Source organism: Dipodomys merriami, unplaced genomic scaffold, assembly GCF_024711535.1.
Source record: "Dipodomys merriami isolate MVZ:Mamm:240054 unplaced genomic scaffold, mDipMer1.0.p SCAF_3, whole genome shotgun sequence".
NCBI classification, from domain to species: domain Eukaryota; kingdom Metazoa; phylum Chordata; class Mammalia; order Rodentia; family Heteromyidae; genus Dipodomys; species Dipodomys merriami.
In genome coordinates this window covers 29,608,204-29,621,810 of record NW_027204492.1, presented here as the reverse complement: position 1 = coordinate 29,621,810, position 13,607 = coordinate 29,608,204, and the positions used below count along the sequence as shown (strand labels likewise).

Sequence of the window (13,607 nt, the reverse complement as noted above, 5' to 3'; positions counted from 1 at the left end):
CTCAAGAGGCTAAGATCTGAGGACTGAAGTATGAAGCCAACCCAAGTAGGAAAGGTCATAAAACTCTTATCTCCAATTAACCAGCAAAAAGTAGAGGTGTGGCTCAAGTAGTAGAGCATCAGCCTGGAAGAAAATCTAAGGGACAGTGCTCAGGCCCTGAATTCAAGTCCCAGTACTGGCACCAAAAAAATGAAGAGCTTTAAAATCAGATGATGAAGACTTCGGATTCTGGCTTCATTTTTCATTGGTATATAATATATGGAACAAGCAAATGAACTTCTCTGAACCAATGTTTATGTAAATGTAAATAAAAAAGAGAAGACACATTTCAGAGTTTGCTTATACTTTTATATCAGTCCTCAATAGATTATATTTACCTATGCTACACGAGGACCTTTTTAAATTGGCTCATGAAATTTAAAGTGATATATGTGATAAATCAAAGTTTTAGGCTGTTTTATTTTTCTAATAGATGTTATTTCCCTTCTCTATCAAACCATATTATAAGAAGTACTCTGATTCTCTGAGTCTCAGCATTTTAGTGACTATGTTGCTGGCGATGATGATGATCAAGAAAAAAAAAGAAAATGTGGTATATATACACAATGGAATTCTATGCCTCCATCAGAAAGAATGACATTGCCCCATTTGTTAGGAAATGGAAAGACTTGAAAAAAATTATATTAAGTGAAGTAAGCAGGCCCAAAGAAACATAGGTCCCATGGTTTCCCTTATTTGCAATAACTAGTATAGGTCTGAGTCAAGCAGAAAAGGTCAGATACGTTGATGTTAGGGAAATAAATCCTAGCATATGTATTCAAATGTTTTTTTTTCTTTCATGCGATTGTTTCTAACACATTTATAAGATTATTTCTTTGTTGCTTTGTATGTCCCTACCCCCATGGTTTAACCCCTGCTTTCACTGTATTTGATGTTGTTACAATTTGTGGAGGGGAAGGGAAAAAAATCATTTAAATAGGAATACAGGTGGACCCATTCCAACAATGAGAAGTACAAGTTGTATGTTGAAAACGAACTTTACAACTTTGGTGGAGGGGGGAGGAGGGTTGGGGGAGCGGGGAAGGATGAGCAGGGATGGGAAGGGGAAACAAAAGAGGAGGCTACAATGCTTGATAAGAAATGTACTCGTTATCTTGCCCATGTAATTGTAACCCCTCTGTACAGTATTTTCACAATAAAATAAATGAAATAAAAGAAGTACTCTGAAACAAGTTGGGCATAGTTTTGCCCTTTATAACATAAATTTGAATAAAAACGAATAAAAGCAATAGATACCTTCATCATCACAAGTCATATCAGTAAAAGTATTTCAGTATAATTGAAAAAAATACGATTTTACTTTAAACAATATTCCGTCTTATATTCTGGGACCATATTATTGTTGCTTAGAAGGTGATATATGTATGCTTATGTGACAGAAAGCATCTACTAACTAATGAATTATTTCTTCTTTAATATAAAGGGTGCATTCCATTCTTCTTATCTAAAAGGATTCTAGTATGCTAAAGCATAAATTTTATTCAAAGTGAAATATGCAGTTTAAAATCTGGTAACTATCTCCAATTCATTTCTCTTTGTTTAGCTTAGATACATTTTTCATCTATAATATTCTCGTTATCTTTAAATCTATTATCAATACTGAAAGTACAGTAAGTTTGTATAACCTGTTTGTCTTGGTTCAGAATCTACACAGCAATAGTGTACATTAAGCAATTTGCTTATGGATAAAGATAGTATGGAAAATAAGGAATAGCCATTTTTCAAATACAGATAAGAAAGGGAGAGAATGCAATAACAAATTCAACATATATCCTACAAAATTTAAGAAAGGTGAGGGAATCAGTGGGTAGGAGATGGATCGGTGAGAATGATGAAAGGGTGACATTGATCTAGATGCACAGTATTCATAAACTGCTTTGTTGAATGGCAACTCCTTTGCACAACAACCTTAAGATAATAAAAATATTAAAATAAAAAGATTAGTCATTTTGAATGACTACAAAGACTCTATTCCTGGTACCCAGAAGAATTGTGCCTTGAATATAATAGCAACTGCTGAATATCATAAACTTAGTGTATGGGTGATCCCCAATGTATGATAGTTTGCTTTACAACTTTTTAAACTTTATGGTCCATATTTAGTAAACAACATATTTTGGATTCTGAATTTGACCTTTCTGAAATATGGTCATTTCTCATGATACTGGGAAGAGTCAGCAAGCTGAAGCTCCCAGTTAGCTACACCAATACAAGGGAGAATCACTGACAGTCTATACTGTATTAGTAACCTGGGATCCTGAGTATCTCAGGAATCATAAGTGAGTTTTGGACATACAACATTTCAAGTACAAGATGATTGAGAGCCAAGCTCTTGCAGAAGTGAATTACTTAGGAACTTCTTTATGTATGGATTCTCCTGAGAAAATAATGTGTATAACACTCCTTTCTCATAGACCCAAAGAAATAAAACAACATTATGGCTGCCATTTTAATTTTAAAATACTGTGTATAGTACTTACAATTCTTAACTCTTTAAGTTCAATAATGCTATTGGTACAAATATTTGCTTGTCTCTTACTTTTTTTCTTATCCTTCACTCTCCTCTGAATGTGGATCTACAGATATCTTATCTAAATGTTCTAGATGTCCATTTTCATGTATGAAATTCTTAGTAGTTCTGAACCTTCCATGTAGTACATAGACTTTCAATTCTGCCTCTTGTCTCTCAGTTAATTGGCTTTGGGAAAGTGGTATTTGAATGCAATGCTCATTTAAGGAGCTGGGAATGTGGCTTAGTGGTTGAGTGCTTGCCTACATCCATAAAACCCTGGGTTCGATTCCCCAGTACCACATAAACAGAAAAAGCCAGAAGTGGCGTTGTGGCTCAAGTTGTAGAGTGTGCTAGGGCCCTGAATTCAAGCCTCAGGACTGGCAAAAAAATAATTAATTAGTTAAATTCTATATAAATTATTGGCAAGAAAAAATATTTGAGATACTTAAACCAATAGACACATCCACTTTTTGTTTTGCAGTATTTTAGTTACATTAAATGGTTTAAGAGGTCTCTAAGAATTATACAATACGCTTGAATAGAACATTTTAATTTTACTTGCACCTGCCAGGTTTCCTCAGACTGACTAAGAGAACTAAGTAGTTAAAAGAATAAATGCTGATCATAAGGAACAAGCAAGCCAATCAGAAACCTCTTTAAAGGAAGTTTACAAAGTCTAAATTCACAAGAATGCAGTGCAAATCCTATGATTTAAAACTTTTAGATATGTAGAACATCTGTTTAAAAGAAGATTGTGTCTTCTTCTAGTAGGACCATAATACAGAGGATCAGATGCAGTATCCCATATGAAGAGTAACATGGGAATACTCTACAGGTAAGGACAACTGAGAGAGTGAAGTGAAAATATTTTTATTGCATATCCAGGTCAGATGGAACTTGGTTGAGAAGATAAAAGATAAGATGGACTGCTTTTACTCAATGAAAGAAAATTTGTCTGTGTATGGAAGATGCTGCCTTTGTAAGGTAGTGAGCTCTTTGCCATTGATATTGTTCATGGAGAACATGGACTATAATCTTTAAGAGGTATCACAGAATGAAATTGTGCATTCATTAAGAGGGGGCAGTACATGCTCTCCAAATGACCTCCAAAGTCACTTCTATAATTTTTCCATCAATAAATAGCAGGCCAGCATTCCTGCGAGCCCCAGATAATAAAATCTCCTAAGGTATCATGTCACAGAATTTACAGATTAACACAAAATTGCTCTTAGGATCTATGCTGCTTATTAACAATTTTGTTCGATTATGCCTATGTAACAAAAACAAATTAAGCAGATGCACAAGTCAAAGTGTATGTATCTGGTAATTATGAAAAGCAACAGAATGCATATTCTATTCTAAGTTGAGATTAATAATTTAAGAAGGAATGATTTCACAAGCCACAAATTTTAATTTATCCAATTAACTGACAGTCAGGAAATGAAAATGACAAAAATTAGAATACATATTTTTATCATGTCTGCTTTTTGGATTACCCACAAACAGGGGGAATTTATACACTATGAATAATCTACTCAAAAAATCTAGGAACTGAATTTTATTGATGAAATAGTAGCTCCCAACCCATATAAAATACTGAACTACTGACATTTATTATAAAATATATTTGACCTATTACAAAAATTATAGACAAGAAGATAGTTCAGGAACTAATGAAGGACAAGTTCTAGTACACTAACATTCATTATTTTATAGCTTGAAAAAGGTAAAATTCTAAGAACACCACTCCATAGTGTCTGTCTTGCTAGAATTGACTGTGACACTGCACTTACTAATTTTCACCTTGTTGTTTTCCTTCTTTTTGCCATACTATTGCTGTCAACATTTGCTGTTTGTAAAGAAAAGATAAACAGAGTTCTAATGCTAATCCTGTTTATTTCAGCATATCCTTAATTCTAAAGATACATTATATCGAAAAACGACTTTACAACTTTGGGGGGGTGGGGGTGGGGGAAGTATAGGAAGGGATGGGAAGGGGAAACAAAGAGGAGGCAACAATGCTTGATAAGAAATGTACTCGTTATCTTGCCCATGTAATTGTAACTCCTTTGTATGGTATTCTCACAATTAAAAAAAAAGATACATTAACCCTCAACATTGGCCTGAAGAAGCCATTTGTTATTTTAAAACAATGAATACCAAAAGAGCAGAAATACACTTAAGTGTGATTGCCCTTTCAGCTTTATTAATTTAGGAAAAATAACAGGGTAATTTATTTGGTTTGCACTTGTCAAGAGTAACAGCTTTACTAATGCAATTTACACTAACCAGGAGAACCTCCCTCAGGCTAAGGTTGAACTTCAACCTACTGTTGAACATACTGAAACAAACACAAGTCACTAAAAATTTTATTTCTTTTTTAAAAGAATTTTTATTATTATCTTTAAGTATTAGCTCCCATTTAACAACACAGTTTATGAGTACAATATATCTTGATCAATGTCACTTCTTTCAACATTGTCACCCATCCTTCCCCTACCCATCCCATCCCTCCATCTTCTTAATTTTATAGGACATACATTAGATTCTTATCTGCATTTACCACCTCTTTCTCCTCTTCATTGTTCGCCCCCTTTCCCCTTCAAACATCAACAGAAAAAAGTAAGGCCAAGGACCTGCTATCTTTTAAGAAAATCCCTTCTGAAATCCACATAGATGGCCTACCACACTACAAAAGCTCCAAGCTGAAGCCAAAGAAAGACTAATAAATAACACTATATATTTGATCATCATCAATCTGATTAAGGACCCAAGTATTATTATCTCAAATATTTTGTCTTTAAGATAATCTACTCTTCCCATATCACATCATAACAAAATTTTACTCTCTATACTGCATAAAAACCTTAATATTTGTGAAAACCAGTCACAAACAAAAGTGTTGAAACATTTTGACTGTCATTGAGGCTCTAAGAAAAAAGAAAAAAAAACAAACTTGGACTTTAAATCCACATGGAAAAAAAACAGCTTTGTTGCTTACTGTTTGCAGTCAATAAAATGCTCTGAAGTTAACTGCTTTCTGTCTATAGCATCATTGAGAAATTACAATTAAGCTGAACCTACACTGGGTTTAGAAAGGACTATAAGAAGCTTTTAGACTTTTTCCATACTTGCACAATTCCTATAATGCATTTTACTGCATTGATCATTTTAAAATTTTCATTTTAAAATTTCATTTTAAAATTTTCATTTTTTGAGAAAGTACTTATCTTCAATAAAAATCATGTAAGCTATATTTGAAAAATCACAATGCATACTGATAAAATATTACAAACCAATACTTAAGCTATGCAAGCATATAGAAAGATTTTATACCAAATAAAAAGAATTCTATATTCAAAATATTACTACAAAGTTTTAAATGTTTTATAGGTAAAATTCTCTAATAGACCACAATTTATTCAGGGGTCAGAATTTCTTCTATTTCAAAGTAAAGAGTTTAAACAAACATGTGTGTAAGCCAATTGTGAGAACAACTATGGTACTTGACCCAATAATTGAACCAAGTCTTTATCATTTTTGAAATTCTATGCTAAATTGTTATTTTGTGTGTAGATGGTTTGTGGAGTATAAGACAGTACCTGTAAGAATATATGCTAAATATGACATTTTTATTTCTGGCCATGTAAAACAGTGAACTGCATTTTAAAACAGGCTAAAAAGGTAATTTATTGAAAACTTTCATTTGAACTACCAAAGAGTCTTTTTCCTCCATTTAACATTTTTCTCTGTACAATTTATAAACATGAAATACTAGCATATTTATAAAGTTAAGGGCAATTAAATAATATAGACTGTTGCCAGTCAAAATAGCCCAGCTTATTCTTAGATTTACAAACATTATTTTTTTTCATTCTACTTATGTGTACTACTGACAATCAATATTCAACACCACAAGAAAGATCTGTGTTGTTTTCTAGATTCTCACTTCTAAATCAGTTCACTCCATCATTAGGTCAAGGAAGTGAGTATTTAAAAGGAAGTAAGTGATCCATTATAAATATATCAAATTATATTTTGATCTGTGGCTAGTATGAATTTTATTAATATATAGGCATATTTTAACCATGTAAAAACTAGCAAATAAGCTATAATAGCAGTTGTAATTTGGATTGTCTGGACAGCAAAATCAAGTAAGAATACTCTAAGTACTAATAATCATTATTTACTATAACCCACTGATGTCAATAGGTTTTGTTCATGATAAAGTTGTTCATGGTAACGATGATTTTGGGTAAATATTTGGCCATTTCTCATGAGCTAAGATTCATAAAATCAGCAATTCACACAACGTTGTCAACTAATTTGAATCCCTAATAGCATGACTACCCCATGAACTTGTCACCTCCATTCATTTGTGCTTTTTACAAATAGAGCTTTTGAAAAGTAAATACAGATGATTTTTCAAACATATCTCAAATTATTTTACTTCATGAACAAAAGACCTTAATACCTAAACTGATACAGTAACCTAGTTCATAAAAATGGATATTAAAAATAATCGAAAATGATTCTAAAATATTCTCATTTTTAAGTGCTTTCCAGGGAATCACTTTTGTTGGAAAGAAAGCATAACTGCACTTTCTCAACCACTGAAAGCTAGCCTTTCAGAAAACCCAACTCAGCACTGTGCATGTGGATCCCACAATAAAACAAAAACTAAATTAAAAATGGCAATGAACCAGAGTTCTAAACACAAAATTAAGAAGAACTTTCTACATATCTGCTAATGTAAACTATTTTACAGGAAATGCTCACAGTTAAAAACATTTTTCTTACTCAAAAGCTTTTCTTTTACTACAGTTTTTTAAAGGTCCAGCTTTCTTCCAAAAGAAAAAGAATTGTAAATAACACTTTCAAAGACCATTTGTATTATATTTCCTGGATTTTTGTTTTAAGAGCATTACAAATTTTTTAAAAATATTTTGATTTTTCTTCAAAAATTCTAAAGACTTCCCAACACATTTCAGCACACATTTGCTTTAAATATATTTGAAACACAGGCATTTATAGAATATTCTTTTCAATCCCATATATAAATAGCTGCTCACAAAAATACCAGCTACACAAATTTGAATTTTTACTTAGAATTTGAATGATAAGAGTGAGAGAGATGTAAAGTCAAGTTCATTAATATTTACTCACAAGCCTAAAAGCTTTGATTGAAAGATTCATTTTTCTGATTAATGTGTTAACTCGGAATGTTTCAAACTCACTAAAAATAGTATAAAAGGCATTTCCATTACAATACACTAACATCAATTATCATCAGACTTAAAATCATTAAACAAAATAAATCATAAGTGTTTTATACATAGAAAATTCCAAAAGTAAGTCCATGCTAAAATAAAAGTTTCTCTATGGCATCCTTTACCTATACCTTCACATCAGTAAGTAAATTAGCATCAAGCACTCACTGTAAGAGAATATAAACAAAAACTCTAGGAAAACAAAACAAAGGTGAGCTGTAAGCATACTAATATCCTTAAATAGGCAATCTGAGGGATATTTTAAATCTTGTGGGTTCAGAGATGCTGTTGTTTGGGGTTTCCCCCACCCGTTTTACCACACCGTAGATTCATGAATGAAATCCCACGTTAATATCCTATTTTCTCTCACTTACATGTATGCTGGAGAAAGTGGAGTTGACCTGGATGTTTTAAGCACAGGAACAGGGAATTTCCAGATAGCAGGAGAGCTCGTTTTCCATTTCAATGGCATGTTGTCACCAGGGTACTACAATAACAGTAAACAGCGTTTCCATAACAGACTACCAACTAGGACTTCCATTCCACACTGTACTGACACAGCAGTGGCTGCCGCGGAGAACAAGCAAATGATTCAGCCAGTGCCCTTAAACCGATGCTTCCAATCTGGAAAATAGGACTGCAAGGTTCCTCTAAATCCTCCTGTCCCCTAAAGCAATATGATGATTCTATCCTTCCAACTCCACAATAGTGCCACCTCGTTAGGAAAGCATTGACTGCAGTATGTGTGTACGTACATTGTATGTATATGTGTGTGTGTACCCACACACTAAATCTGCACCGTGCATACTACACAATGCACACTAAATCTGCACCGTGCATACTACACAATGCAGTTTTATTTAATAAAAGCAGCTGTTTTTTTTTTTTTACAACTTGCAATTTCATTGTTCTTCTTTAACAGGGATACTGCAGCACTATACTATGCCTATTAATTAACCTCATTTCTGACCAATAGTAGCAGGAAAAAAATACAGGGGTTTCATATGAAAATGAAACAACATACCTACTCAGAATACACTTGTCATCCTCTGAACATTCTTCTTTTGAGCTGCAACAATACAAATGGGATATAAACCTCAGCATAGCCTTAGGCCACAGCTAATAGAGATCAGTGACTAAATTCAGCAGTCTCCTTTCCTCTTTTGTAAGCTCTGGCCACACAATACAAGAATGCCATTATGGGAAAAGCCCGTTTTTAAAAAAAAAAAATGCCAGTCCCTCTGTTTTCCAGTTAGAAGAAACCAAAATATAAGAGCAAATATAAACTGCTGCAGAACTCTGCTCGCTCTTCTAGTAGCTTCTGATTCAAGTTGCTCTCCTTTCCCTATTTTTATTCCCAAGCCGGGATGAGCAAAATCTCATAAATTTACAACATGCTGTGGTAATACGAATATCACTCTGTCTTCTGCAGCAGAGAAGTACAGAATAGCATGCTCTTAATAGCAGTCCTCAGAGGGACGCTATCAACAATCTAATTCAATATTGCCCTCCCCTTCTCCCCCCTCTTCCCTCTAGTTCACCTCCCTCCCTCCCTCCTCCCTTCACAGCCCAGAACAGCTCACAAACTGCCTAGAGGAAAGACCAACACTGCTGGCCAAGCAGGTGTCCAACAGAGACCACTCCACAGTTCAGCAGCAGTCCAGTAACCTCTTGAGATTAGCAATTGTCAAAGAGGTTCAAAAATTAAAGCTGCTGTCAAAGGCAGCTTGAGGTATTTCACGAAAGCAATGGCAAACAAAGGGTTCATGTATATGATTTTAAACAATTGTCAGAAAATGCCATTGTTAATGCTCCCAAAAAGACAGCAGTCTTTTAAGTTTCTGTTTAACATACCAAAAGAAGCTCACAAATTTACTAGATCATTCTAAACAGGGGAAAATAGGTTAAAATTAGTATGACAATTTTTACTTCTGATATGGGCAAGTCACCATCACTAAATAGCTACATTTCCATTTAACTTCTATTTCTTCATAAAAACAGAATTATCTGCCTCCATCTATGCAAGTTTAGTAAAAGTAAATCACCACTGACACAAAACTCACTTCCTTAAAAAAATTACAGCTATGACAAAGAGCTCATATTTACTACCACACCTGTATTCAAGCAATAAGCTTATGCTTCCAACTGAAACTGATGGTTTTCAGGTACACGTTTATAAGTTATTGGAAAATAATGTTTTAATAAGTAAATGTCTAATTAATAAATGTTTTATAGAGAAAAGCTACTTTCAAACATTTAAATTCCAAAATACTCAATTAATATATTAGAAATATAGCATGAAACCACCTATGATAATCACAAATACATTGTTGTCAAAAATGCAGATCAATATGGAAGCAAAAAAGAATTTGCTATGAAACATAAATATAGATATATAGATATGTAGCACACATACATGATATATGAAGAGAAGATATTTGTTTTGAAGGACTGACTTGAAATACAGAAACTTCATAAATCCTGTTGATAGCAATCTTCACTATCTCACATACACATTTTATTCAATCTATCATATACAAATAAATCCCTGAAATGTAGTGAAGCAATCTAAATTGTTTTTCCAACTCCTCCCATATTTCTAACCCCACACAAAACTATCTCAGAGAAGGCTTTAAAGGAATCAGAAAAAAAGAATATTCGCCAATTCCTTCGTGGCCCATGTATATTTAAAAAATTAATCCCTGACACTAATACAAAAACAAATATTTTATATTAGAAGATAAATGACATAGAACAAAAAGATCCCAGGCACAATCAGTAATGGTCAAAATATACCACACACACACACACACACACACACACACACACACACACACACACACACACGAAAGAGAGAGAGAGAGAGAGAGATGAAAGAAAAAGAATTAAAAAATGCTTAGAATGCCTCATTCCAGAATGTTTCAAGCAAATTTTCAAAATCTGAAGTATTTGCAAATATTTACAATATAAAACATAAAACAATATTAGACATATATTGCAAGGAAACAGTTTTCGGAAGAAAATTGAATTTTCAAGCTCATGAAAATTTTACAAGGCATTACTTGCAAATGTGATCTCATCATTTTAGAACAAAGTCACCCAGACCTGTGTAAAATCATAGTGCTGAAGTCTTTGTGGCAATTTATCTGCTATGCGAACTGTTGAAAATTTCTCACAAGAAAACAAGGCTACAGTTTCCAAATTTCTAAGACACACTGTGAAAGTCATTTGATTTTTATAAAAATTCAAAGATAATTCTTCATTGAAAATAAATTGATTTTTTAAAATCAACATATTCTTGCCTAATTTCATTAGGCTCCAAAAATGATTAATCTATATCCTTTACAGTCTCCAAAAAGTTTAATATTTGTTCAAAGTGAAAACAAAATACTTTCCTCCACCTCAGCTTCAATGTCCTTAAAGGCTCAAAAACCCCCAAAGAATTATATCTGATGTTGAACAATTTCTTATATTCAGTTTTTAATTTTGCTTTAGTAAGTTGCTAATTCATTGGTAATTATCTCTCACTTGAAAACAACTATTATGCCAAAGGCTTTAAAGATAATGCCTTTAAGGTAAAAATATGGCCAATAAACTATAGTTCACACTATTTTCATTTCCTTAATAACATCTCTTATACTTTCAGAAATAAACTTCAACTAGATAAAATCACTCCAGTTACAAATTAGCAATATCCAAATTAATCACATTTTAATCCCCTGGCAGAGATTCTAGTAGCAACCAAGGAGTATAATTATAATTGCCAGTATATTCTATAACTAAAAATGTTTTATGTACATTAAGAAGGAAGGGCATGATTAAATATGTATCTTAAATACAATCGGCATCCCAAAACTTTAATTTTATAACTGGTAAATGCCATAACAATGACATATCATAGGAAACTGATTTCATTTATAGAATACTTGGTCTCTATTTCAGATCACTGTATTAGACAGGACAGAAGGACAATATACCCAAAAGATATCGAAAGTAGTTTATAAACATCAATCACTTAAAAATACCTGTAAATGAGTATTTCAGAGATAAAATAATTGAAGGACAATGATGGTATTTGGCGAAGGCCATGGAAAAAATAATTCTCAGCCAAATTGTACAACTCAGAGTTATCTGACTCCAAACATAGGAAGAAAAGATTTTCAGAACTCTTAGAAATCATCTCACTCAGAACTCTCATTGTATAGATGAAAAGCACTGAAACCTAGAGATGTTCATTTATCCAGTGTCGTAGTGCTTGTTAGCAGTAGAACTAGTTTCCAACTCCTAGTCCAGGACTCTCTAGTATCAGTAAAGTCTCTCTTTAATCTGAACATTCCATAAGATAAATGTTCCTATATGAAGTGAACTGTGCTCTATACATATCTCAATGTATTCTAAAGAAACAAGGACATCTAAAACATATTACTCCTCCTATTAGATATACACTAACAAAATTACAAGACAGAAAGAAACACCAAAATGCAAAAGTGAATGTATATACTACTTTCAAACCCTAATTTCAGAAAGTACAGAAGGATTGTAAGAGAAGTAAGCAAAACTTAAACCATTAAGTATGGAAGAAAGTATAATCTGATTTTCTCTCAATCTTCTAGTAAAATTTAATTTCCTTACTGACTTCTATGGCCTGTTACCAGTATTATATCATTAAATGAATTGAGTAATCAGTTATACACATAATTTCTGTCTCCATTTTTTTCCTCATATGCCTGATGACCTTTGTTTTTGTTGTAAATTTTGGCTTATCCTGTTCAAGATTCGTAGCATTAGCCCAGTTTATATGAATGGGCACAATGTAATCTCCAGGTCTAAAAATGTCTCTTAAACTAATCCAGAATATAAACATCATTCATGTTGCACAGAAAAGGTGGCCAATCATGAGAAACTATAAGCGCTATTCTTCCAATTCTGATTCTTCCAATACTGATTCTTCCCGTCAGTAAAATTACTTGGATGGTAAATCTTTAACGCAAAAAAAATTCTAAGACACAGATAAAATTGCTTAATATATTAAGGGTTCCTTCTTCCAGGAAACCAAAACATTCACCTTTATGGCTACATACATTTTGTTTACCATTTATATATATTATGATTATATATATATGTGTGTGTGTCCCCTCTGTTTATGCAAAATCAAATGTAAAATAAAGCATAAATTTTCTTACTACATAACAACATAAAGCCCTGCTAACTTTAAAATGGAAAATCCCAAATGTTTCTCATAAAGAACCCCTTGGAAAGTTCTATACTGGAAATTTTTTTAACAGGTCTACGTGTATCCTTTGTGTCCTACAAAGGATCCATGAAAACATACTCTATTGTTGTTATGACTATGACCTGAAAGAGTTTCTAGCTCTTCCATAATGCAAATGAACATAATGCTACAACTGTGATTATCAATAGAGAATTCTTCATTCCATGAATTATAAGTAATGTGCAGGGCAGGACTTCTCCCATTTTTACAAACTAAAATGACCAGGAAGGGTACTAAATTGGGAAGGTACAGAACAGCAATATAACAGTGAGTAAAGAGACAGAAACAGTAAGTAAGGAATCAAAGAAGACAGGTAGTGAGTGAGGAGGAAGAAAAATTATTGGCTGAAAGGGAATGGAAATCCAGAATGGTAGTATTTCCTGATATTTACCAAACATTTTACAGTTGGCAGTCAAATGAAAGAAATTAATAGGAATATGATAGAAGTTGGGATGAGTGTCAAAAATACAAAGATTAGATATAAAGCACATTA

The 13,607-nt window shown here is 32.9% G+C and overlaps 1 protein-coding gene across 6 annotated transcripts in view; it reads right to left on the bottom strand.

Annotated features, from left to right (window-relative positions):
* Window positions 1-13,607, bottom strand: part of Klhl13 (kelch like family member 13) — a 164,661-nt gene that overhangs the window by 46,590 nt on the left and 104,464 nt on the right. Inside the window, exons 1-2 of one of the 6 annotated variants that reach the window (XM_070039854.1) lie at window positions 8,867-9,275; window positions 8,217-8,329 (exon numbers count right to left, since the gene is read on the bottom strand). The exons of 3 other annotated variants lie outside the window; for them this stretch is intronic. In XM_070039854.1, coding sequence (XP_069895955.1) covers window positions 8,217-8,314 — 98 coding nt within the window. In that variant the 5' untranslated portion in view covers window positions 8,315-8,329; window positions 8,867-9,275. Of the gene's footprint in view, window positions 1-8,216; window positions 8,427-8,866; window positions 9,277-13,607 lie in introns of those variants that run through there. 2 more of the 6 variants (XM_070039856.1, XM_070039855.1) reach the window with 2 other exon arrangements.